At 39.8% G+C, this 22512-nt stretch overlaps 1 protein-coding gene across 1 annotated transcript in view; it reads left to right on the top strand.

Annotated features, from left to right (window-relative positions):
* Positions 1 to 21028, top strand: part of EIF2A (eukaryotic translation initiation factor 2A) — a 35673-nt gene extending 14645 nt beyond the window's left edge. Inside the window, exons 4-14 of the mRNA XM_036757658.1 lie at positions 6786 to 6904; positions 8373 to 8472; positions 8833 to 8915; positions 9704 to 9777; positions 9881 to 10025; positions 10227 to 10343; positions 11879 to 12450; positions 16084 to 16197; positions 17553 to 17681; positions 19416 to 19481; positions 20462 to 21028. Of these exons, the coding sequence (XP_036613553.1) occupies positions 6786 to 6904; positions 8373 to 8472; positions 8833 to 8915; positions 9704 to 9777; positions 9881 to 10025; positions 10227 to 10343; positions 11879 to 12450; positions 16084 to 16197; positions 17553 to 17681; positions 19416 to 19481; positions 20462 to 20527 (1585 nt within the window). The 3' untranslated portion in view covers positions 20528 to 21028. The remainder of the gene's footprint in view (positions 1 to 6785; positions 6905 to 8372; positions 8473 to 8832; positions 8916 to 9703; positions 9778 to 9880; positions 10026 to 10226; positions 10344 to 11878; positions 12451 to 16083; positions 16198 to 17552; positions 17682 to 19415; positions 19482 to 20461) is intronic.
* Positions 21029 to 22512: the final 1484 nt, after the last annotated feature.

Below are 22512 nucleotides of genomic sequence, written 5' to 3'. Positions count from 1 at the left end.
AGGTTACACAAGTCATGAGGAGCTGAACCTGATAACAAACCCAGAAGAAACCAGTCCAGACTTAATGCCCTAGGGACATTTGAAGAGGAAAAATAATATTTTGGGGGAACCAAAGAAGGTTCCCAAGGGGAGAAGTGGCTGTGCTAAACACAGAATGGATAAGAATTCTGAGTAGCTGTGCCCTCTATCTATATATATGTTCATTCTAGGTGTAAAGATGGCTTAAAACCCAAGAGGTGGGAGATGGGTGGAATGTAGAGTCAGGAAATGACTGGTAACCGATTCTGGTTGAAACGTAAGAGTGAATGAACAGAAGCAAACTGGAAAAAGGCTAAGCATATTGGTTGGAGCCAGATTTTAGAAGTCCTTGAATAGGAACTAGTCTGGGGAGTTTATATGTTATCTTTTTTTAAATTAATTTTTATTTTTTAATTATTTTAATTCCATACTTTATTACTTAATATTTTTTAGTTTCAGCATTGATTTCCACAAGATTTTGAGTTACAAATTTTCTCCCCATTTCTACCCTCCCCCCCCACTCCAAGATGGCATGTATTCTGATTGCCCCATTCCCCAGTCAGTCCTCCCTTCTGTCACTGCCCTCCCCCTCCCCCCATCCCTTTTCCCCTTATTTTCTTGTAGGGCAAGATAGATTTCTATCCCCATTGCCTGTATATCTTATTTCCCAGTTGCATGCAAAACCAACTTCTTTTTTTGAGCATCTTCTTTTAAAACTTTGAGTTCCAAATTCTCTCCCCTCCCCACCCACCCTCCCTAAGAAGGCAAGCAATTCAACATAGGTCATACATGTATCATTATGTAAAACACTTCCACAATACTCATGTTGTGAAAGACTAACTATATTTCTCTCCATCCTATCCTGTCCCCCTTTATTCAGTTTTCTCCCTTGACCCTGTCCCTTTTCAAAAGGGTTTGCTTTTGATTACTTCTTCCCCCTATCTGCCCTCCCTTCTATCGTCCCCCCTTTCTTATCCCCTTCCCCCTACTTTCCTGTGGGGTAATATACCCAATTGAGTGTGTATGTTATTCCCTCCTCAGGTCAAATCTGATGAGAGCAAGATTCACTCATTCCCCCTCACCTGCCCCCTCTTCCCTTCCAACACAACTGCTTTTGCTTGCCACATTTATGTGAGATAATTTACCCCATTCTATCTCTCCCTTTCTCCCTCTCTCAATATATTCCTCTCTCACCCCTTAATTTTATTTTATTTTTTTTAGATATCATCCCTTCATGTTCAACTCACCCTGTGCCCTCTATCTATATATATGTATATTCCCTTCAACTACCCTAATGCTGAGAAAGGTCTCATGAATTACACACATCATCTTTCCATGTAGGAATGTAAGCAAAACAGTTCCACTTTAGTAAGTCCCTTATAATTTCTCTTTCTTGTTTACCTTTTCACACTTCTCTTGATTCTTGTGTTTGAAAGTCAAATATTCTATTCAGCTCTGGTCTTTTCATTGAGAAAGCTTGAGAGTCTTCTATTTTATTGAATGCCCATATTTTGCCCTGGAGCATTATACTCAGTTTTGCTGGGTAGGTGATTCTTGGTTTTAATCCTAACTCCTTTGACCTCCAGAATATCATATTCTAAGCCCTTCAGTCCCTTGATGTGGAAGCTGCTAGATCTTGTGTTATCCTGATTGTGTTTCTACAATACTCAAATTGTTTCTTTCTAGCTGCTTGCATTATTTTCTCCTTGACCTGGGAACTCTGGAATTTGGAGACAGTATTCCTAGGAGTTTTTTTGGGGGGGGATCTTTTTCAAGAGGCTATCAGTGGATTCTTTCAATTTCTATTTTACCCTCTGGCTCTAGAATATCAGGGCAGTTTTACTTGGTAATTTCTTGAAAGATGATATCTAGGCTCTTTTTTTGATCATGGCTTTCAGGTAGTCCAGTAATTTTTAAATTTTCTCTCCTGGATCTGTTTTCTAGGTCAGTGGTTTTTTCAATGAGATATTTCACATTGTCTTCCATTTTTTCATTCCTTTGGTTCTGTTTCATGATATCTTGATTTCTCATAAAGTCACTAGCTTCCACTTGCTTCAGTCTAATTTTTAAGGTGGCATTTTCTTCAGTGGTCTTTTGGACCTCCTTTTCCATTTGGCTAATTCTGCCTTTCAAGGCATTCTTCTCCTCATTGGCTTTTTGGAGCTCTTTTGCCATTTGAAGTAGTCTATTTTTTAAGGTGTTATTTTCTTCAGTATTTTTTGGGTCTCCTTTAGCAAGTCATTGACTTATTTTTTGTGATTTTCTTGCATCACTCTCATTTCTCTTCCCAATTTTTCCTTTACTTCTCTTACTTGCTTTTCCAAATGCTTTTTGAGCTCTAACATGGCCTGAGACCAATTCATATTTTTCTTGGAGGCTTTTGATGTAGGCTCTTTGACTTTGTTGACTTCTTCTGGCTGTATGTTTTGATCTTTTTCGTCACCAAAGAAAGATTCCAAAGTCTGAGTCTGAGTCTGAATCTGAGTCCGTTTTTGCTGCCTGTTCATGTTTTCAGCCAACAACTTGACCCTGGAGCTTTTTGTCAGCATATGACTACTTGTAGAGTAGAGGGTACTTTGTCCCAAGCTTAAGGGGTTGAGCTGGTGTTTTCAGAGCTACTTCTACACAACAAACTCTGCCACGCCAGCGCTCCTCTTCCCCCAAGAACCCGCCAACTTGGACCGCAACCCATATCCAAGCAGGCTCTGTACTACCACTCTGATCCGCCACTTGATTCCTCCCACATGGTGGCCTGGGGCAGGAAGCAACCACAGCTGGCGCTCTGGAAGCAGACCCAGAGCTGCACCACTTCCATGCCCCTGGGACTAGGGCCTACCACGCACTCCTTTCACTCTAGCAGTTTTCCCACTAACCTTCTCTGTTGTGTTTGGCGTTTGTGGGTTGAGAAGTCTAGTAACTGCCACAGCTCAGTGATTCAGGGCCCTACTGCCTGTTCCACCAGGCTCCCGGTCTGGTTGGTCCTGACATGGTCCATGCTGGTCTGTACTCCGCTCCCAGCTCCATGCGATAGACCCTTCCCAGCGACCATCCAGGCTTTCCTGGGCTGGAGCCCTGCTTCCCTCTGCTATTTTGTGGGTTCTGCAGCTCTAGAATTTGTTCAGAGCCATTTTTTACAGGTGTTTGGAGGGACCTGGGGGAGAGCTTAAGCAAGTCCCTGCTTTCCCGTTTATATTTTATCTTGAAGGAAAAAAGACATAGTGAGGGTTCTTGAGCAGACAAGTGACACAGCCAAACTTCTGCCGCAGGAAGATTATTTTTGACATTGGTGTGCAGATGAACAGAAGAAAGGAGATAGGGAGCCCAGTTATAAGACAGTTTCGATAGTCCAGGTGAATAAAGCATGAACTAGAGTGATGGTCATTTGAATGAAGAGGACAGTTAATTATAAGAGATACTGGATAGCTAAAATCTGCTTGACTTACTAAATGATAAGCTATAGTGGCAGTGAGAGAGAAAAAGATGTTAAGAAAAAAAAAAAGGTTAAAGATGGCCAAGGAGTTGAGAATGTCACAGAGAATGTTAGTAGTGGCCTTAACAGAAATACAGGTTTGTAGCAGGTATGGATTGAAAGGGAAGGTTGAATTTTGGACATAATGAATTTGAGGTACTGGAAGGACATCTAGGTGGAGATGTCCAGCAGGCCATGATGCAGACCTGGATAACAGCGTTGAAGAGTCCTGTGCATAGAACTGATATATTGAATCTAGGGGATTAGGTGAGATCATCAAGGGAAGAAGTGTGGAGAGAGAAGAAGGCCAAAGACACACTTGGGGGACAAGCAGTCTTAGAGGTGCTGAACAGGAAAGAAGGGGGAACAAGAGAAGCCCAGTAGGGTGGTAGCTTGGAAGAGTGGCAGGGGAAGATTGTTTAGGGTGAGGGTAGCCCTGAGAAAGTTCGTAGATTGTTGGTCTGGGCCAAGTAGTTGGGAAGAGATTTGAAATGAGGGAGAGAGGGCCTCAGGCTCATTAGCTGGTTAATAGAAGAAATAAGGGATAAGAAGGTCATAGATTTAGGGCTGGAAAGAATCTCAGAAGTTGTCTCATCCAACCCATTTTAAATATGGGGAAAATGAGATAGAGAGAGCAGGAGACTTCCCCAAGGTCACTCAGGTTAACATTAAGTGGTAGAGACAGAGTTTGCATCCAGGCTCTTTGACCTTAGAGGTGACCTTGTTCTTTAACTACTATTAGGCAGCAGCAGCATCTAGTGCAGAGGCATCAGGGCATTAGAGGAGAGGAAAGAGTTTGAAACTGCTTCCGGAACAAATTGTGCAGCTTCTACCTCCATAGCCTCTCTTGGGGCCATCCATCCTCATCACTGGGAAATGGGTAACTTATTTCAGCCCTTGGCCACCTCCCATCACTACTACTGAAATGATCTAATTATTCCCTGACCGTTATTCTCTCCCCACTGATCCATCTTCCACATGGCTGCCACAGCGATTTTCCTCACACACAGATTTCACTGTGTCATTTCTCTTTTCAGTAGAAACAGCGGTGGCTCTCTATTTTTCTGTCATCTCCACTATCACTTTTCTTCCATCTTTCTGGCTCCTTCCCTATGTCCATTTCTTCCCCACCCTGAAAAATTCCTCCCTTGATCCATGCTAATTATCCTCCTGTTTCTCTTTTGCTCTTCATGGCTAAATTCCTTGAAAAGTCCATCTCTCATAGGTGTTTCCACTTTCTCTCTGTCCTCTCTCTTCTTAACCCCATACAGTCTGGATTTTGACTTCATCATTCCATCAAAGCTACTCTCTCCAAAGTTGTCCCTGATCTTTGTTGTCAGGTCCAGTGATTTTTTTCTCAGTCTTCATTCTCCACATCTCTGCAGCTTTTGACACTGTTGGTCATCCACTTCTCTCTAGGTTTTCAGGATACTACTCTCTCCTGGTTCTCCTATCTCTCTGACTCTCTGAGTCTCCTTTGCTGGATCATCCTCCAGATCATGCCCTCTAACCATAGGCATCCCTCGGGGTTCTGTCCTGGACCCTCTTCTCTTCCCTCTCTATACTACTTCCCTTGGTGATCTCATCCGCTCCTATGGATTTCATTATCATCTCTATGTTGATGATTCTCAAATTTACCTATCCTGCCCCAGCATCTCTGCTGACCTCCAGTGCCGCATTTCCACTTGCCTTCCAGACATCTTGAACTGGAATGCTATAGACATGTCAGATTTAACAGGCCCAAAACAGAGCTTATTATCCTTCCCCCTGAACTCTCCCCACTCCTACCTTCCCTAATTCTGGGAGAAGGACAACGCCATGCTCCCGGTCCCCCAGGCTCACAACCTAGAAGTTGTACTAGACTCCTTACTACCTCTCACCCCACATATCCAAGCTGTGGCTCAGACCTGATGATTTTACCTTTGCAACATCTCTTGACGCTCTGACACTGCTCTGCTCTGGTACCGGCCCTTCTCCCCAACACCTAGATTACTGCAGTAGTTGTTTGCTGCAGGGCGGGGGGGGGGGGGGGGTCTACCTGCCTCAAGTCTCTCCCCACTCCAGTTCATCCTCCATTCAGCCACTAAAGTGATTTTCCTAAAGAATAAGTCTGATTGTGTCACCACCACCCCTACTCGGTAAACTCCAGTGGCTCCCTGTGGCCTCCAGGGATAAATACAGAACGTTCTGTTTGGCATTCAAAGCCTGTCATAACCTAGCCCCCTCCTGCTTTTGTAGTCTTCTTACACTTGACTCTTCAACGTGTGCTCTTTATCTTTAATCCCCTGATCCTGGCCTCTTGGCTGTTCCACAAATGAGTTTCTACATCTCTTGGCTCTGGGCATTTTCTTTGTCCCCTGTGCCTGGAATGCTGTCCCACTTCTCTGACTTCCTCAAAGTCCCAGCTAAAATCCCAACTCCTACAGGAAGCTTTCCCCAGCTCCTCCTAATTCCAGTGCCTTCTCTCTGTTGTTTCCTATCTGTCCTATAAATAGGTTGTCTGTATGTTTTTGTTTGCATGTTCTCTTCTCCATTAGATTATGAAGCAATCCTCAGAATCCTTGAGGACAGGAACTATCTTTGGCCTCTTGAAGTCCCCAGCACTTATCACAGTGCCTGGCATGTAGTAGGTACTTAATTCATGTTTATTGCCTGACTGATTGACTTATAAATGTTAGGGGACTTGCCCAGGGCACACAGCTCAGGAGTGTCTGAAATCGGAGCTTCCTGACTCTAGACCCATTGCTTTATGGCACCCCCTAGCTGTCCTAAGGACTGAGATACTCTTGTCTTTTTTTTCCCCTCCTTTGAACAGGAGCCAAAACAGAAGTTATGCATAAATAAATGATATGCAAAATGCTCACCATAAATGCTTAAACAGGAATGCAAATGAACTGTTCTGTGCCCCAGTGGGGATTGCCATGCCCAGTCAGCTTTGCTGCTGTGACTCCCTGGTGGTTCTTTCCATCTGTCCTCCCCTCAGTGTCATTTCTTCTTCTCATTTTTTGCTTAGGTTTCCACAGACCACCTCTTTCAGGCTGCACCTTTGCTGGTGCCAAACAAAAAAGTTATATATGTATTCTTCCTAGCCAGAATTCTGGTTATATGGACATTTTTTGAATTGAAATTTTAAGTATACATTTTTTAGCTTATAAATTGTTAGCAAAATTATGAAAATTAGTTTTTGTCTTAATGAACCTTTTGCACTTAACTGCTTGTGAAATATATCATTTTTTTTATAATGTTGGCTATTCTAAAGGGGTGTAATGACTCTTAAAATGATTTCTTTTGCTTCCAGAGTAAATCTTGTGAATGTTGCTGACAATGAGTTGCTGCATTCCTTTGATCTTCCAAAAGCAGTTTGCCTTGAATTTTCACCAAAAAATAGTGTCCTAGCAATATGGCAACCTTACGCAAGTGAGTATTTGGCCTTTTGTAAAAAAAAAATTCTGATAACAAGATCAGTTGAATTGTGTTTTTAAAAACTTGAAGCTTAAAAAAAAACTTGAAGCTTGTATGCTATTGAAATATCTAAAACCTTAGAATAATGAAGACTTTGTGTATTACAGTACAGGGGAAATGCAGTAGATCTAAAACCTGAAGGCTCAGCCCAGGTAGAAGTGAGTCCTAGTGAGACTGGGGGAAGTGTTCAGTCATATTTATAGATGTTCAGTGATGCTAATGCACAATGTGAGAGTGCAATGGTTTTGTTTTAGCTAAATAATAAAGTATTAGGGACTGAGAATAGAAATCTAATGGAAAAATACCATTCCTCTTTAACATGCTGTGGTGTTGGCCAGTTTTTATTACAGTAGTCTATTATTAGAATAAAACTGTCCTGAAGCAGGTACAACTAGGAAATCAAATGTGTGGGGAAGCAGGTGAAAGGAAAGTTCCAACATCATCCTTGATTGAGGAAGGCAGACCCTGCCCCCTGACCTCACAACCCATCTCTTTAACTCTAGTCTTCTCCCAGTAAAGTTCTGTGACTTTGAGCCAGAGAGTCATAGGGTGCATGTTGACCTGTGTTGTTTTATATGATCCTGACTCCCACCCTGGGAGAGAGGTGCTGTATTATCTCCACTTTACAGTCAAGGAAATTCAAACTGAAGAGATTTAGTAACTTTCCCAGGGCTAGAAAGGTAGGAAGTGTCTGAGGCAGAATTTGAATTCAAGACTTTGGACTCCCAAGGCCGCTGCCCTCTTTATTGTACCACATAGCTGCCCAGAGGACTACAGTTTTAAAAGAATCAAAGTTGTCCAAAAGTAATGGAGATACACGTACTGGATATAGCAGTAAGCTATTGCATGTGACCAGTAAGACATCATCAGGGAAATGGGGAACAGGAATTTGTGTGCAAGATTTGTGGGAGAACATAGACTGAAAAATTGCTCAGGATTGGAGGTGTTGGGATCTGTACCAGTGGGAATAGTGTCCATACCAGTGTGGTCACTGATCCATCAAAGTTTTGAAGAAGATGAAAGGAAAATTTTAAACCAACTATGATCAAGGGAAGGCAAACTCATTTTTCCATGGTTACAAAGTCAAGCTTTCATAATATAGAGATAAGTTAAACTTATTAAACCAGATATTTTTGTAACATCCCTATCAAAGTATGAAAACACAAGGCATTGACTTGGAAATATTTATCACACCTAGAGGGGGCGATCTAATAGTGACTATTAGTGGGCAGTTAAATCTAGGGTTAAATCAGAGTATGAGATTAGAGGAAAAATTTAATTGCTCTAGATCAACCTCTTGAATCTACCTGAACAGTATTAATTAAAGTAAATCTCTTTTTATAAGTTCATTTTGGGACTGAGGTAATGAGTCAAGGGAAGCTCATAATGAGATCACTATTTTGAAAATGTGTTTTTATTCCAGCTTCTAAAGATGGCACATCAGGAGTACCTAATCTGCAACTTTATGATGTGAAAACTGGAAAATGTTTAAAGTCTTTCATCCAGAAGAAGATGCAAAACTGGTAAAAAAAAAAAAAAATCTTAATTATTTATAAAGGAATATACAAATGTTATATTTTTTTAAATCATGTTAAGATTATGATATCTTGTGATACTGACTTTCAAAATAATTCACGTGTTGCCAGAAGGTAAATCTTTGGGAATTTGGATTATGGGAATCATTCAGCTGTTCCGTAGCATACTTGCTCTTACAGTGATGGAATTGATAGTACCGTAATGTCTACCGTGTAACTGTCAGTAGTAACTGGCTTTTGTAATTATGTCTGTATATTTTCATTTGATGAGTATTAAAAGATGACATTTGAATGTTGCATTTTCATAGTCTTATTGGTTTTGACTTGTATTATTTCTTTTAAATTTAGGTGTCCATCTTGGGCAGATGATGAAAGCATTTGTGCCAGGAATGTTAACAATGAAGTTCACTTCTTTGAAAACAACAACTTCAGTATGGAAAGATTAAATATTTAGCAATGCCTAACACACTAAAATTGTTTTCTGTTACTGTATCGCTAAAGCTCTCCTTAACATAAATCCCACCATGTCATTATCTTTATATAAATTATTTTTTTAATTAGAATTTTAAGTTCAGCAGTTTGAAAGACTACCTTTTGAGAACTGTTGATGAAATGTAATGACAGAATTTAAGGCCTACTGAAATAGAATAGGGATTAGCTTTTTATGATACACACAGCAAAAATGACTGGCAGGTGTGTGATCTTGTACATGCCTTCTTACTACTTTTAGATATCTCTGTCCCTACTTCCCTTTGCTTCTGAAACAGTTTGGCATTTCAAATGCACAAATAAGGCTCTTAAATTAATGGCATAGCATTGTAATTCTTTGACCATCTTAAGGTAGACACTGGGCAAGCATTCTCCAGCCTTCACTTTCTGCCTGGGTATTGGTAAAATGCCTCTCTTTGCATTTCAGTTTAATTAGCAATGGACACTGGGCAGTTTATTTCTGTTCCCTCACAAACAAAATGTTTGACCTTACATAATAGTGGGCAGGCTATTATTGTGTCAATTTGAAATTAAAGTCCGGAAGAGTCTACAGTTGTCAGTACTTATTACATGTTCAATTCTTGGTAAAGAATTAGTTTTAAGAGTGAAGTAGAGATTTTATTTAAGCAGCATTAACATTTCTAAGGCAGTATTATTTTATTAGAAAGTGAGAGTTTGAAGAGTTCATTTTGTCTTTTGTCATTAACCTGATCCTGATTTGATTTTTCAGGTACAATTGCAAACAAACTCCATTTACAAAAAATTAGTGATTTTGTGTTATCACCAGGACCCCAACCATGCAAGGTGCTTACTCTATTTATTAACGGACAACTTTCCAGTGCCTACTGATCTGTCTGTTGTAAGTTTTAGAGTCTAAAAGTAATGGCTTGGTCTCTTGTTGACTCAGGTGGCTGTCTATGTTCCTGGCAGCAAGGGAGCCCCATCATTTGTGAGGCTATACCAGTACCCCAGTTTTAGTGGGCCTCATGCCGCACTAGCCAACAAAAGCTTCTTTAAGGCTGATAAGGTGACGATGCTGTGGAATAAAAAAGGTATATCAACATGCTCTGTCCCTTTTTATTTATCAAGCAGTTTATTATTAATTTATCAAATTTGTTACTTTCCTTTTGTTAATAACCTGTGCTTTCCTAATGCAAAATCAGGTATGGTCTCTATTAACATTAGTTAGAGTTTTGCTAATTGCTCTGTATAGTTTGCATTTTTAAAGTAATTTAAACTTCTTAATTTTATAGCCACTGCTGTGTTAGTAATTGCTAGTACAGATGTGGACAAGACAGGAGCTTCTTATTACGGAGAACAAACCCTACACTACATTGCAACCAATGGAGAAAGTGCCGTTGTGCAGTTACGTAAGTACTTCATCCATGACCCATCAGCAGAATACTGTCTGCTAGCATTCTAAATTTTGACCTAGTAATGGGAAATTGAATATTTTCAGTATTTTAGGATGGACTCCAGTGGTCTGCAACTGCATATATTTATGTTGCCAAAGTAAAACTTCTGTTTTTTGAAGGCCAGCCTAGCTAAGCTTGGAATTGTTGCTTATCCCAGGTTGGCTGTAGGGTGGCTTACGGGTTTTGGCCTCACGTGGTTTCAGAGGCAGTCGGCCAAGTTGTTTACAGATGGTTTCCATCTGTTTCAGTGAGGGAGTACCCACACTCATGAAATCATGGATCCTTAAAGTATTGAAGAAATAAACAGAACTCTTAATATTCTTTTCATTTTAACAATGTAAAATTAAATAGTCTCCAAGCATTGTTTATGTTAGCATCAGAAATTTGGAACGAAACTATCCCAAACTTTTTTGGGGGGGGGGATCTGGAACTTGTAAGTAATTGTTATTTTGCTGTTAAATAAAAGAATTATTTTGGAAAGGATTTGCTAATTGTAGTTTCTTATAAAGATAGGTTAAACTAGTGAGACTAGAATAAAATGGAAAAGTACATTTTAAGCATTTGCAATATGTCAGGTTCTGTGCCAAAGAAAAACAGACGCTCCCTGTTCTCAGAGCTCACATTCTAATTGGGAGAGATAACATATGGGAGAGTTCAGCTGTAGGGCAGGTGGTGAGACCTTAGTGGGCATCTTTGGGAAGGGGAGATCTGGGTAGAATTTGGGTTGTGCCATGGGGTTCCTTTGCCTGTCCAGTGGACTTTACCCTTCAGAGCCTAGTGGCAGTTTCTGCATAGGTGGGGGTCTGAATAAGCAAAGGACTGAACTGACAACCAGCCTTTGAAATGCACTGCCTTCATTCTTTAATAATAGTAACTATAATAGAGATTGAAGTTTTATAAAGTACCTACATTTTCTCACTTGATCCTCAAAACATTATAGTAGGTAATTAGATTGTGTTATTATGGTATACTTTTCTCTTTGTAAACTTAAACAGAATCTGATGGTACGTATTTTAAATTTAGCCACAAAGCAATTTGACATTCTGCCACCTATTTCAAATTATCCATACAAATAGCCAGGTAACTATGTATACCATTTGCTGTGGACTACATTACTAGAGTTCCAAGCACATTAAGATCAGTTAGCCCTGTTAGAGGAATTGGTGATGGGGTGTGTGTGTGTGTGTATATGTATGTATTCTGGGCCTGTGATTTCATTGGTGCAGACCCATCCATGTCTATTGTGTGTCAGAGGTGGGACTGACTGGAGCCCCTATCTTCTGACTCTCAGCCTCGCTCCCTAGGTACTATACTGCATGACCTCTAGTACCCACCAGCAATCACAGACTTGAAGTTTGATACTTTTTTTTCTCTGAAAACTATACAGTCAAGTAGCGTTACCAGGTGACATGTTCTTGGACTTACTCTTTTTTTTTTTATCAATGTGTTTTCTTTTTATTAATAACATGGGTTTTATATTCTTCTTCTAGCAAAAAATGGTCCCATATATGATGTAGTATGGAATTCCAGTTCCACCGAGTTTTGTGCCGTTTATGGTTTTATGCCAGCCAAAGCTACAATTTTCAATTTGAAATGTGATCCTGTGTTTGATTTTGGAACTGGTCCTCGGAATGCAGCCTACTACAGCCCGCATGGACATATATTAGTACTTGCTGGGTTTGGAAATCTCCGAGGACAGATGGAAGTGTGGGATGTTAAAAACTACAAACTCATTTCCAAACCAGTGGCTTCAGATTCAACGTACTTTGCCTGGTGCCCAGATGGAGAGCATATTGTGACTGCTACCTGTGCTCCAAGGTTACGTGTTAGTAATGGATACAAGATTTGGCATTATACTGGCTCGGTTCTACACAAGTATGATGTCCCATCAAATGCAGAAATATGGCAAGTGTCTTGGCAGCCATTTTTGGATGGAGTGTTCCCAGCAAAAGCAGTAACTTACCAAGCAGTACCAAGTGAAGTGCGAGAGGTGGAGTCTAAGGTGGCAAAGGCATACAGACCCCCAGCCTTAAGAAACAAACCCATAACTAGCTCCAAGCTGGTAAGTTGAGAGCCATGTGTGCTTCATAAATGCTTCTTGACTTGACTCGATTGACCCCGAAAGGCAAAACTAGAAATAATGTGGGAAAATTGCAAAGAAACGACTTTAGGCTTACTAACAGTTGGGATGAGCTGCCTTAGAAGAGTCATGGGTTCTCTAGGTAGCAGTGCTTAGATGACCACTCATCAAGTATGTCTGAATGGCAATTCCTTTCATGTATGGTTTGGACTAGAGCCCTTCCAATTTTTAGATTCTATGATTTTTTTTTTCTGAGCCTTTTGCTGTTCAGTTTTAAATATTTTTATTTCCATTAGCACCCAGCCTCAATAACAGTGGCTAACTATTTAGGAATATTGTTGTCCACTGCAATAATAAACAGTGGCATTACTGAGGAATGAGAGGCAGAAATACCTTAACTAAGAAGAGAAGTCCCAGAAAGCAGCTTTGGGAAGAGCCTCCTTGTCCCCATTATCAAATAACTAGAGTCTCTTCTCAGTCTCTTAATTGGCCTTCTGAACTTCCTGGGAAGGGTTTGATTTATAGGACTTCTTGTAAACAGCAGTAATACTTAAAACATTATTATTTCTGGGCTTTCTGCTGGATTTAAGAAAGAGAAGATTCTATCTTACTTGTTGCTGTGTGGTCACCCCATCTTTGTTGTGATCATTCCCTTACCTTTGGGGAAAAGCAAAGGTGTCCCACAGCCCTACCTCCTGAATCTTGGAGAATCATATGAGGTCATGAAAGGTAGGAAGTCTTACAGGGGCCTGGATCCTTATTTGTCATCTTATACATAGAAGGTATTTAGCAGATGGCATCAGCTTTAAGCCTCCTTTGGTGACCCTTCCAGAGTAAAACTTATAGAGCTCTCTCCCTAGTTAGTCTGTCCTATGCTTCTCCCATTCTGAAGCATACTCCATTTTTTGGTGGATGTATCTTGTTTCTCCTAATTTTCTGGAGAGGAGGGACTGTCCTTTTTTGTTTTCTTAGCACCCAGCACCAACACCTTGTACGTAGAAGATGCTTGATGAATGATGATTGAACTCATGGAGTCAAGTTGGTAGATTTTTCTTCCCCTGGGTCATATTTTGTAACCTGTAAAAGTATTTAAAGAGACTGAAAACCCTCCTTAACGTTTTAGTGGGCCTGGCATTTTGGAAGGCGCTCTCATGAGAAGAGACTTTACATGAGAGGAGGCTTGGAGGGAGGGGCGATGTAGTGGCTTAAAAAGAGGTTTGGAAGAACTACTACAGGCTCAAAGGTGCACACTGATTCCCTTTGCCACCAGGCCACAGTGCAGGGCTGTGCACAATGGGTGCATTCCTTTAAGATCACCTAAGCCAATTATTTTCTGAAGTTGAATAATTTTAAATAACTCAGAGCTCATTGTGAAAAGAAATTCCATATAGGGCAGCTAGGTGGCTCAGTGAGTAGAACACTGGCCCTGGAGTCAGGAGGACCTGAGTTCAAATCCGGCCTCAGACACTTGACACACTTACTGGCTGTGTGACCTTGGGCAAGTCACTTAACCCCAATTGCTCTGCCTTCCCTGCTCAAAAAAAAAAAAAAAGAAATTCCATAATCTTTTACAATGCAGAAAATTCTCAAATAATCAAGTACTTAGAACGTGATATTTACCAGTGTTAAATGTCCTTGTTAAATAATATACAAAAGAAATAAGTACAAGTCTGTTCTTGCTTTATATTCATGTAAATCTCAGCTATAGCTATCAAGTCAATCTTTTTTCACATGCTTAAAGAGAGCATACTCCCAGTGTAGTACCAGATAACACTCTGGTGGTGTGAAAGAGTTAATTAAACCCTCCCAAGTTTTACCTTCTATAAATAGCTTTTTACTGGCTCCTGTCACTCTGCCCCTTCTCAGATTTTTCAGCACTCAGCGTTTTCTTTATAAGTTTTATTTGGACTAGAGCTGGCTTTGCAGAAGCAGCAGAGTAGAGTGGGTGGGAGGACCTGGAGGCAGCAGTTCTGAACCCAGCTCCCCCTTGCACAGTCATGTGCTCATGGGCAGAGCCACCACTCCTTCAGCTTGAATCTAGGATAGGAATGCTTATGCTACTTGCCTCACAAGATTATTGTGAAGAAAGTTCTTTGAAAACCCTCAAAGCACTCTCTAAACGTTGGTAGTGCAGAATGTGGTATAAGTTAAGAGAAGCTTAAATCGTAACAGAGTTGAACAACTGTGTTAGCCATTCTGGTGTTAAGACATATCCTTAGGATAGGAATAAAAGGGAGTGTGTTTGTACGTGTAAGAGGCAGAGGACAGAGAGGCATCTCTGTGGCAGGAAATCATGGGAAAGTAGGCCATTTTGCTGCAGTCACTTATGACTTAGATTGCTTATCATTTTAGAGACCTCTCAAGACTGTGCCTCGACTGGAATGTAGCTGTTAGTGAAGGAATGTGGCATGTGTGCTTGGTAGTGGAAGTGGTCACTTATCCCAGTTTTGTATTGTTGTTCAGTCTTTTTTCAGTCTTGTCGAACTCTGTTTAGGGTTTTCTTGGCGAAGATACTGGAGTGATTTGACATTTCCTTCTCCAGCTCATTTTACAGATGAGGCAAACAGGGTTAAATGACTTGCCCAGGGTCACACAGCCAGTAAGTGTCTGAAGCCAGATTTGAACCCAGGAAGATGAGTCTTCTCAACTCCAGGCCTGGTGCTCTATCTACTGTGCCACCTGGCTACCCAGTTATCCCCAGTTAAAACATATGAATTAATTTTTAGCTTCATGAAAGAAAGTAAATATCTCTGCAATACAGACAACAGCAGATAGATTTTGTTGAATTAAATCCAGATTAGCCAGTGAACCTCAGCTTTACTCTTTGCCTCCCGGTATATGGCCTTATAGCTTTTATTGGTAATCCTCTAAGCTTAGATTTTAAAAAGAAAGAGCTAGTAAATTAGTTAACTTTTTATGCAAAGGAAATAAGTGTGCTTTGGATATTATTTGTTGCAGGCCTCAACAGCCAGAAAAGGCCTCCTCAGAAGTTATTCCTGGTGTCTGGTTTCATAAGAATTAGATGTCAGCAGAATTACTAAGAAAAACTCCATTGTTTCACAGAAGGAAGTGAATTCTGCCAGCTCTCATATAGCTGAGAGATATCATATGTTAGCTTGGATGAAATGCCTAATTAAATCCATTCTGACATTTGGACTATTTTAACTACCGATAAAAGTTTTTAAATATTTGTTATTACTTATTGTTTCAGAAGGATCTGTGATTTTGTCATTTTAAGTATGCTTTGCATTCATCTAGATAGATGACAACCTGACAATGCCTCATACAATTTGAAAAGTTGCTCTCTCCAAGAAAACTGTCCCTTCATGGCCAGCCCTGATGATGCATGATCCACTGGAACCTTTCCTGGGCCCTTCCTCCCAGCTTCTGTGGCTCAGTAGGCCTGCCAGAGCTTTGCTGGCATCGCCTCAGAGCCTAGGGTGGCCTCTGCAACCCAGCAAAGATGAGCTCTTTTGCAGAGGTCTTTGTAGTCTAAAAAGAGTAAATATGATGAAGAATGAAATGTTGCGTGTGGAAATATGTCTACTTGGCTGTTCCTTAGGACTAACAATGTAGGGTACACTTTTCATAATGGCTGCTGTCTGTTTTCTGTAGCATGAAGAGGAACCACCTCAGAATATGAAACCACAATCAGGAAGTGACAAGCCGTTATCTAAAACAGCTCTGAAAAATCAAAGAAAACACGAGGCAAAGAAAGCTGCAAAACAGGTATTGTGGTGGCTGCTCCAGGCCACTTTGATTGTGTGTGCTTTTAACTGCTCTTTTACCTGAGATGACATACATTGAATTTGGCCTTTAATTGAGAAAAAAACATAATGCCGATAATAGAATGTTCATAAAATATAGGATTTTTTGTGTTACGGAGATACAAAAAATATTCTTCAAGGGAAACCATAAAATCAAAGACTATTTTAGAGAACATAACTGTAAAATAAGGCCCAGCTTGCCCTGACACGGATGAAGAGATTGTTGTCACCTTTGCAGTTGTGAAGGATTGACTCTGATTCATCACATTATCTTATTGTTGCAAGGGTACAGATTGTCCAGACTAACTTACTTCTGTACTCAAGAAGCCTCTTGGTGATGAGCCGTTTGGAGTCAGTCACATGTTCTTCAGTGATGCACCTTTGGGCACACACTTATGAGATGGCTACCTGAAGTTAGTGCTATTTGTAGTCACAAAGCACAACAAGGTTAACTCTGGCCCAGGAGCCTGCTTGGCTACATGACCTTGGTCTCATTAGCTGGCCAGATGAGTTTACCAGCCACAGATCACAAAACACAGCGGCTGCCAGCTGCCGAGATAAAGGAGTCAGTTGTGTAATCATTGGCAGTTTTACAAACACTATCAGTCTGACCAAGGAGTTCAACCAAAAGGATTTCTTTTTTTTAAGCATATATTTTCTCCAAGTAATTGTCAGATAAGAAAGTATGTAATGTAGTAATGTTTACATATGTGCTAATTTACTTATCTTGGTTACTTTAAGATTGAGAATCAATACATTTACTTAACTTTAATAATCACAGAGTGTGTTTCTATTACCGATTTCTTTATACCTGTAAAAGCAAAGTAGTAGCTGGTTTCACCAACCAGTTGGAGGCTTAAATTGCCATCTCTCTTCATCTGTGTCAGAGGAAGTTGGGCCTCATTTCAGTTTTTTTCTCTAAAACAGGCTTTGTGTCTTTCATTTTGTGATTTCACTTGAAAAACAGCAAACTGCTACACATATTCTACTGTTGAGTTTTGCACAAAAGGACATCAGCCAACTGTGCATCCTTCACCACTACAGTGGCAGAAAGAGCCATTTTATTGGAATCAGTCACTAGAGCAAAGCGATTATTTCCCAAGAACTTCATTATGATGTTATTTATGTGTATGTGAGCTTATATCTACCCCTGCTGATAATTTACTATCTTTACTCATTCTTCCAGTTCAGACCCTTAATTTATATCTCACAGTGTATAAAAGATGAAATTACATTTTGATTTCTGCATTTTATACATCTGGGCTATGGTGATTCTGTTTTCTTGGAGAATTGTATTTAACAAATAAATTCCTACAGGAAGCAAGAAGTGAGAGTGGTCAAGACTTGGCTCTTAACCCAGTTCCACAGCAGAACACCCCACGAAATGTCTCTCTGCCAACATCAGGAGATCCTGAGGTAGACAAAAAAATCAAGAACCTGAGAAAGGTAATAGGCTTCTTACTGAAAGGACAAGCAGAAATTGACTGGAAAGAATAGTTGGGAGGATCATCTGAAGACATAGTTTGCCCACAAACAAAATGTCAGAGAAGTAGATGTAGGAATCTTGCAGTTTGCGCACTGTGAGATTGGAGGAGAAGGAGACCATGATTCTGGTCTCTTCCCCAGTGATTGATCAGCATTCCATCTCAGGTCAAGTATGTCTACATGATCCTGCATGTTTATGTGGCATTCATACCTGGAGCAGTTTTACCTAGGCTGTCTTATCTGAGGCGTGATAACCCTGTGAGATGGCATAAGCATTACTGTTGCCATTTGGGGATAAGAAAATGGGAACTGGGAGGGCAGTAACTTTCCCAGAGTCTCACTTGTAGGTTAATAGTGGTTGATGCTGTGCCTCGAAGCAGGTTCATTGTGTCTCTAGTACCCCACCATCAGTTATTATTTGGAAAATTCTCTTGGAGCTCTTTGATGCCTGCTTTAGTTGAGAATTTGGTGATGTCGAGAAGCCTGAATAGGTGGGAAATGTTCGTAACCCTCAGGAGAGGGCTGTGAGGTTGCACTTCTCAGTCACTGGGTCTGTGCGCTCTCTAGATGCTAGCAGCTCATCATACATGCGGCAGTTTCTCTGTGGTGCATGTGGAGATAAGAAGTAGGGTTTAGCTATAGTAACAAGGGGCACTTATTTTGCCTTCACTTCCTACTAGTACTTTTCTCAGCACAACAGTGGCCTTTCACATCCTAAACCTGCTATTATAATTCATTATCTTAAGGCTCTTAAGATTTGGGATAATATTTTTAAGATAGCTAAAGAAAAATATTTTGACGGCAATATTTCTAGTTAATATTTACTTAAATTCTTTTTCTAAAAGTGACAGGAAGGTGCCGCAAGTGTGTTTCTGAAGGTCTTTTCTCCTTTTGGTGCTAGCAGATTTCCCATTGAGTTTTACCCTTCCATGCACAGTGATTTCAATCGGTCTGAAGTCCATGGGCTCTGATTTTCTTTTTTAATGTATATCAGTATCCATGTATTTGATGCTGTTGTCTTTGTTGATGCTACTATCCTCAGTGTATGGAATTGAGCAGCACCACTTGATGCGTGATACTTGTGTGCCCAGGCTGGCTGCATGTGTCCCTGCCTTCCGTCACTAGTGCACCATCATTCATAGCCATTCTTTGCCCCGTAGGGTACCCAGGGACTGTATGATAGAGAGTAATACCTGGAGCCAAGGAAAAGACATTCAATTTTATGGGGCTTGGGTTTTTAAAAATTGGCTCCCCCTCCCCAAATTTGAATAGCTTCTTTTAAACTTTGTGAATAGTGTGCTACATTTTTAACATTACCAGTGATAGCAAAAATTTTTTAAAAGGTACTCCATCTTGATACTTATGCTACAGTATTTGATTTAAATAAAAGAGGATGATTGAATTGGCCTTATGTTTCACATCTTGTTTTTGTTTTGTTTTTTTGGAGGGGGGAAGGCAGGGCAATTGGAGTTAAGTGACTTGCCCAAGGTCACATAGCTAGTAAGTGTGTCAGGTGTCTGAGGCTGGATTTGAACTCAGGTCCTCCTGACTTCAGGGCCGGTGCTCTACTCACTGTGCCACCTAGCTGCCCCCCCCACATCTTTTTTTAAAAAGCAGTTTGTATGTATTGACTGAGTCTTCTAAAACTCTGTTTTCTTTTTTTTCCCCCTTAATCTCATTATTTAATTTTAACAGAAATTGAAAGCAATTGAACAATTGAAAGAACAAGCAGCTAGCGGTAAACAGCTAGAGAAAAATCAGGTAATATCTTCTGCCTTCTTTGGGGTCATTGTTCCTTTTTAGATTACTTTTCTGAAATAATTTATCAGGTAAGATAACATATAAATTCTTAAAACAAATTTTTTTCTTCAAATAATTTTACAAGTCAAGTTTTACTCTCTTCCACTGAAGTCTTTAATTGATGCCTTGTGATCTAGAGGTGACACTGGCAAAACCATTAGTGAAATGTCAAGTCTGGCTGGCTCTGCTGAGCTGGAAAGCCTTCCAGTTTGGACCTAGTGACACATTGTACACATTTCCCCCGAGAATCAGGCTGGTGGCAATCAATGTATCCCTAGCTCCACACGTCCATATAGGTATAGATACATGTATACCTGTATGTGTATTCATTTGTATAATGATATACATGTAACATATATGGGAATGTATAAAGACCATCTGCTAAGGAAAGCATGGAGAAAATGCCAGAGCCATCAATTCCAGAAGTGCCCACACTTAATAAATTATAAACTATTGATGTATTGCTAATATTTTCACTCTAAAACAGCAAAAAATTACATAAAAATCTGCCACCCTCTTGACTGTCACTGAAAATCATGGCAACTTTCTATAAATTTTTCCGACATTTCCACTGAACTTAAGATTCAAGAGCCCACTCTACCCCTCGCTCCCCAGTTGCCATATCTGAGTAGATGCAGCCCTGCTCTTGCCTCTTCTTGTGTAAAGGGCAGAAGAGGAAGCGAGATAGACAGGCTGGAGGACTCTTTCTTATGGGTGCGTTAATAGAATGTTGTATGCAGACAGCATGATTAAATTGGAATTTTTTTAGAAAGTGTACTAAGAGAATATAATATGTACCTTTTCTCTTATTTGTTATGTGGAAATACTGTTCCTTTAAATGTCTAGAATTCTTGTTAACAGATTAAAAAGAATTATTGGCTTTCTCTTTTTGTGTTTCTTCCCCTTGAATAAGCTCAATGTAATGTTTTGAAATTTTCTAGATGGAGAAGATCCAGAAAGAAAAAGCCCTCCTACAGGAGTTAGAAGACTTGGAATTGGGTGTTTGAAGTTTTATGGAAAATCAGTTACCTGAAATCAGTGCAAATACATTCTCTGTATTAAACCTACTAGAATAATTAATTTCTTTTGTTTCAAATGGCTAAGTCCACACACATGTACATATTTACTGTTCATCTATATTTCTAACCATTTATCTTAAAATTTGTGCATGTGGGAAATTATTTAATAATGTTTATTAAATTTGCTTTTCCTAATTTTCAAAAACAAGCATAGAAATGCTTATGTCATTAATTAGTATTAATAATATTAAGTATCAAAATAAGCGTGTGAGTTTGGAGGGGGAAATATAAATCTGACAACTTGAAGATCCCATGCAAAAAAATTGCAGCAGAGCCCAACTGTTCAGTTATTTTCAGTTTTTATAGAACTTAACAAATAACATTTTAAACTTAAGAACTTTGGTTTTGTGTTAGGTCAAAAATAAGTATTATTCTTTTAATTATTTTACAAAGTATGTCATAAAATAAATTTCTATCTATAAACACTCAGGATGATTCTTTATAACAAATTATTTTAATATCAGAAATTTAATATCAGAAATCACAATGTACTGGCTCTCACTTGTAATCCTTGCTACTAGGGGAGGCCAAGGCTAGTGAGTTGCTTGAGTTTAGGAGTTTGGAGCTGTAGCATATCAAGTGCCTGTATTAAATCTAACATGATGGCAAACCCATTCTTGGGTGCAGAGGGTCCCCAGCCTGGTGAAGGGAGGGCTGTACACGCAGGCCAAAGCTCCCATGCCATGGTGAATGGTAAGGCCAGAGCAGTGGCTGCCTTGCCAACCTTGTGGAGAGAGGAGTCTCCAAAAGAAGAAGAATGTATACCAAACTGTTTCCAATTATTTAGACTAAGCTGTTTCACAAGGTTAATGTTTACATCTTATCTTTGAATTTTTCTTTTTTCCCCCAATTAATTTTTTCCAATTACAGGTGAAGATAGTTTTCCATACTCATTTTTATAAGATTTTGAGTTCCAAATTTTTCTCCCCCTCGCTCCCCAAGATGCCAAGCAATCTGATATACAGTCAGGCTAAACTTACTTCCACATTAGTCATGGTGTAAAAGAAGAATCAGAACAAAAGGGAAAAACCACAAGAAAGAAAAAACCACAAAAAAAGTGAAAATAGTGTGCTTCAATCTGCGTTCAGACTCCATAGTTCTTTCTCTGGATATGGAGAGCATTTTCCTTCGTGACTCTTTTGGAATTGTCTTAAATCTTTGTATTACTGAGAAAAGCTAAATGTATCATAGTTGATCATCACACAATATTGCTGTTCCTGTGTATAGTGTTCTCTTGGTTCTGTTCACTTCACTCAGTATCAGTTAATGTAAGTCTAAGTTTTTCTGAAGTCTGCCTGCTCATCATTTCTTATATCACAATAGTATTCCATTACATTCATATATCACAACTTGTTCAGCCATCCCCCAGTTGATGGGCATCCTCTCAATTTCCAGTTCTTTGCCACCATGAAAAGAGCTGCTATAAATATTTTTGTACATGTGGGTCCTTCCCCTTTTTTATGATCTCTTAGAGATACAGACCTAGTAGTGGTATTGCCAGATCAAAGAGTATGCACAGTTTTATAGCCCTTTGGGCATAGTTCCGAATTGATCTCCAGAATGGTTGGATCAGTTCACAATTCCACCAATAATGCATTAGTGTCCCAACTTTCCTGCATCATTTCTAGCATTTATCATTTTCCTTTTCTGTCATATTAGCCAATGTGGTAGATGTGAGGTGTTTTACTTTGCATTTCTGTAATCAGTAGTGATTTAGAGCATTTTTTCATATGTTTATCTTTGAATTTTCAAAACAAAGAACATATTCCAAGAAACATACTGACTTCAGGCCATCAAGAATCTTTGGTTTCTTCTGTGTCACTATTCCCTCCACCAGTGCATATAGACAGACACCCCTTCTTAGGCAGAGCCAGAGAAGATTAGTGAGCAACTAGCAAACATAACTGAAGTAA

Source organism: Trichosurus vulpecula, chromosome 4, assembly GCF_011100635.1.
Source record: "Trichosurus vulpecula isolate mTriVul1 chromosome 4, mTriVul1.pri, whole genome shotgun sequence".
Taxonomy (NCBI): Eukaryota; Metazoa; Chordata; class Mammalia; order Diprotodontia; family Phalangeridae; genus Trichosurus; species Trichosurus vulpecula.
This window is presented reverse-complemented; position numbering and strand designations above follow the sequence as displayed.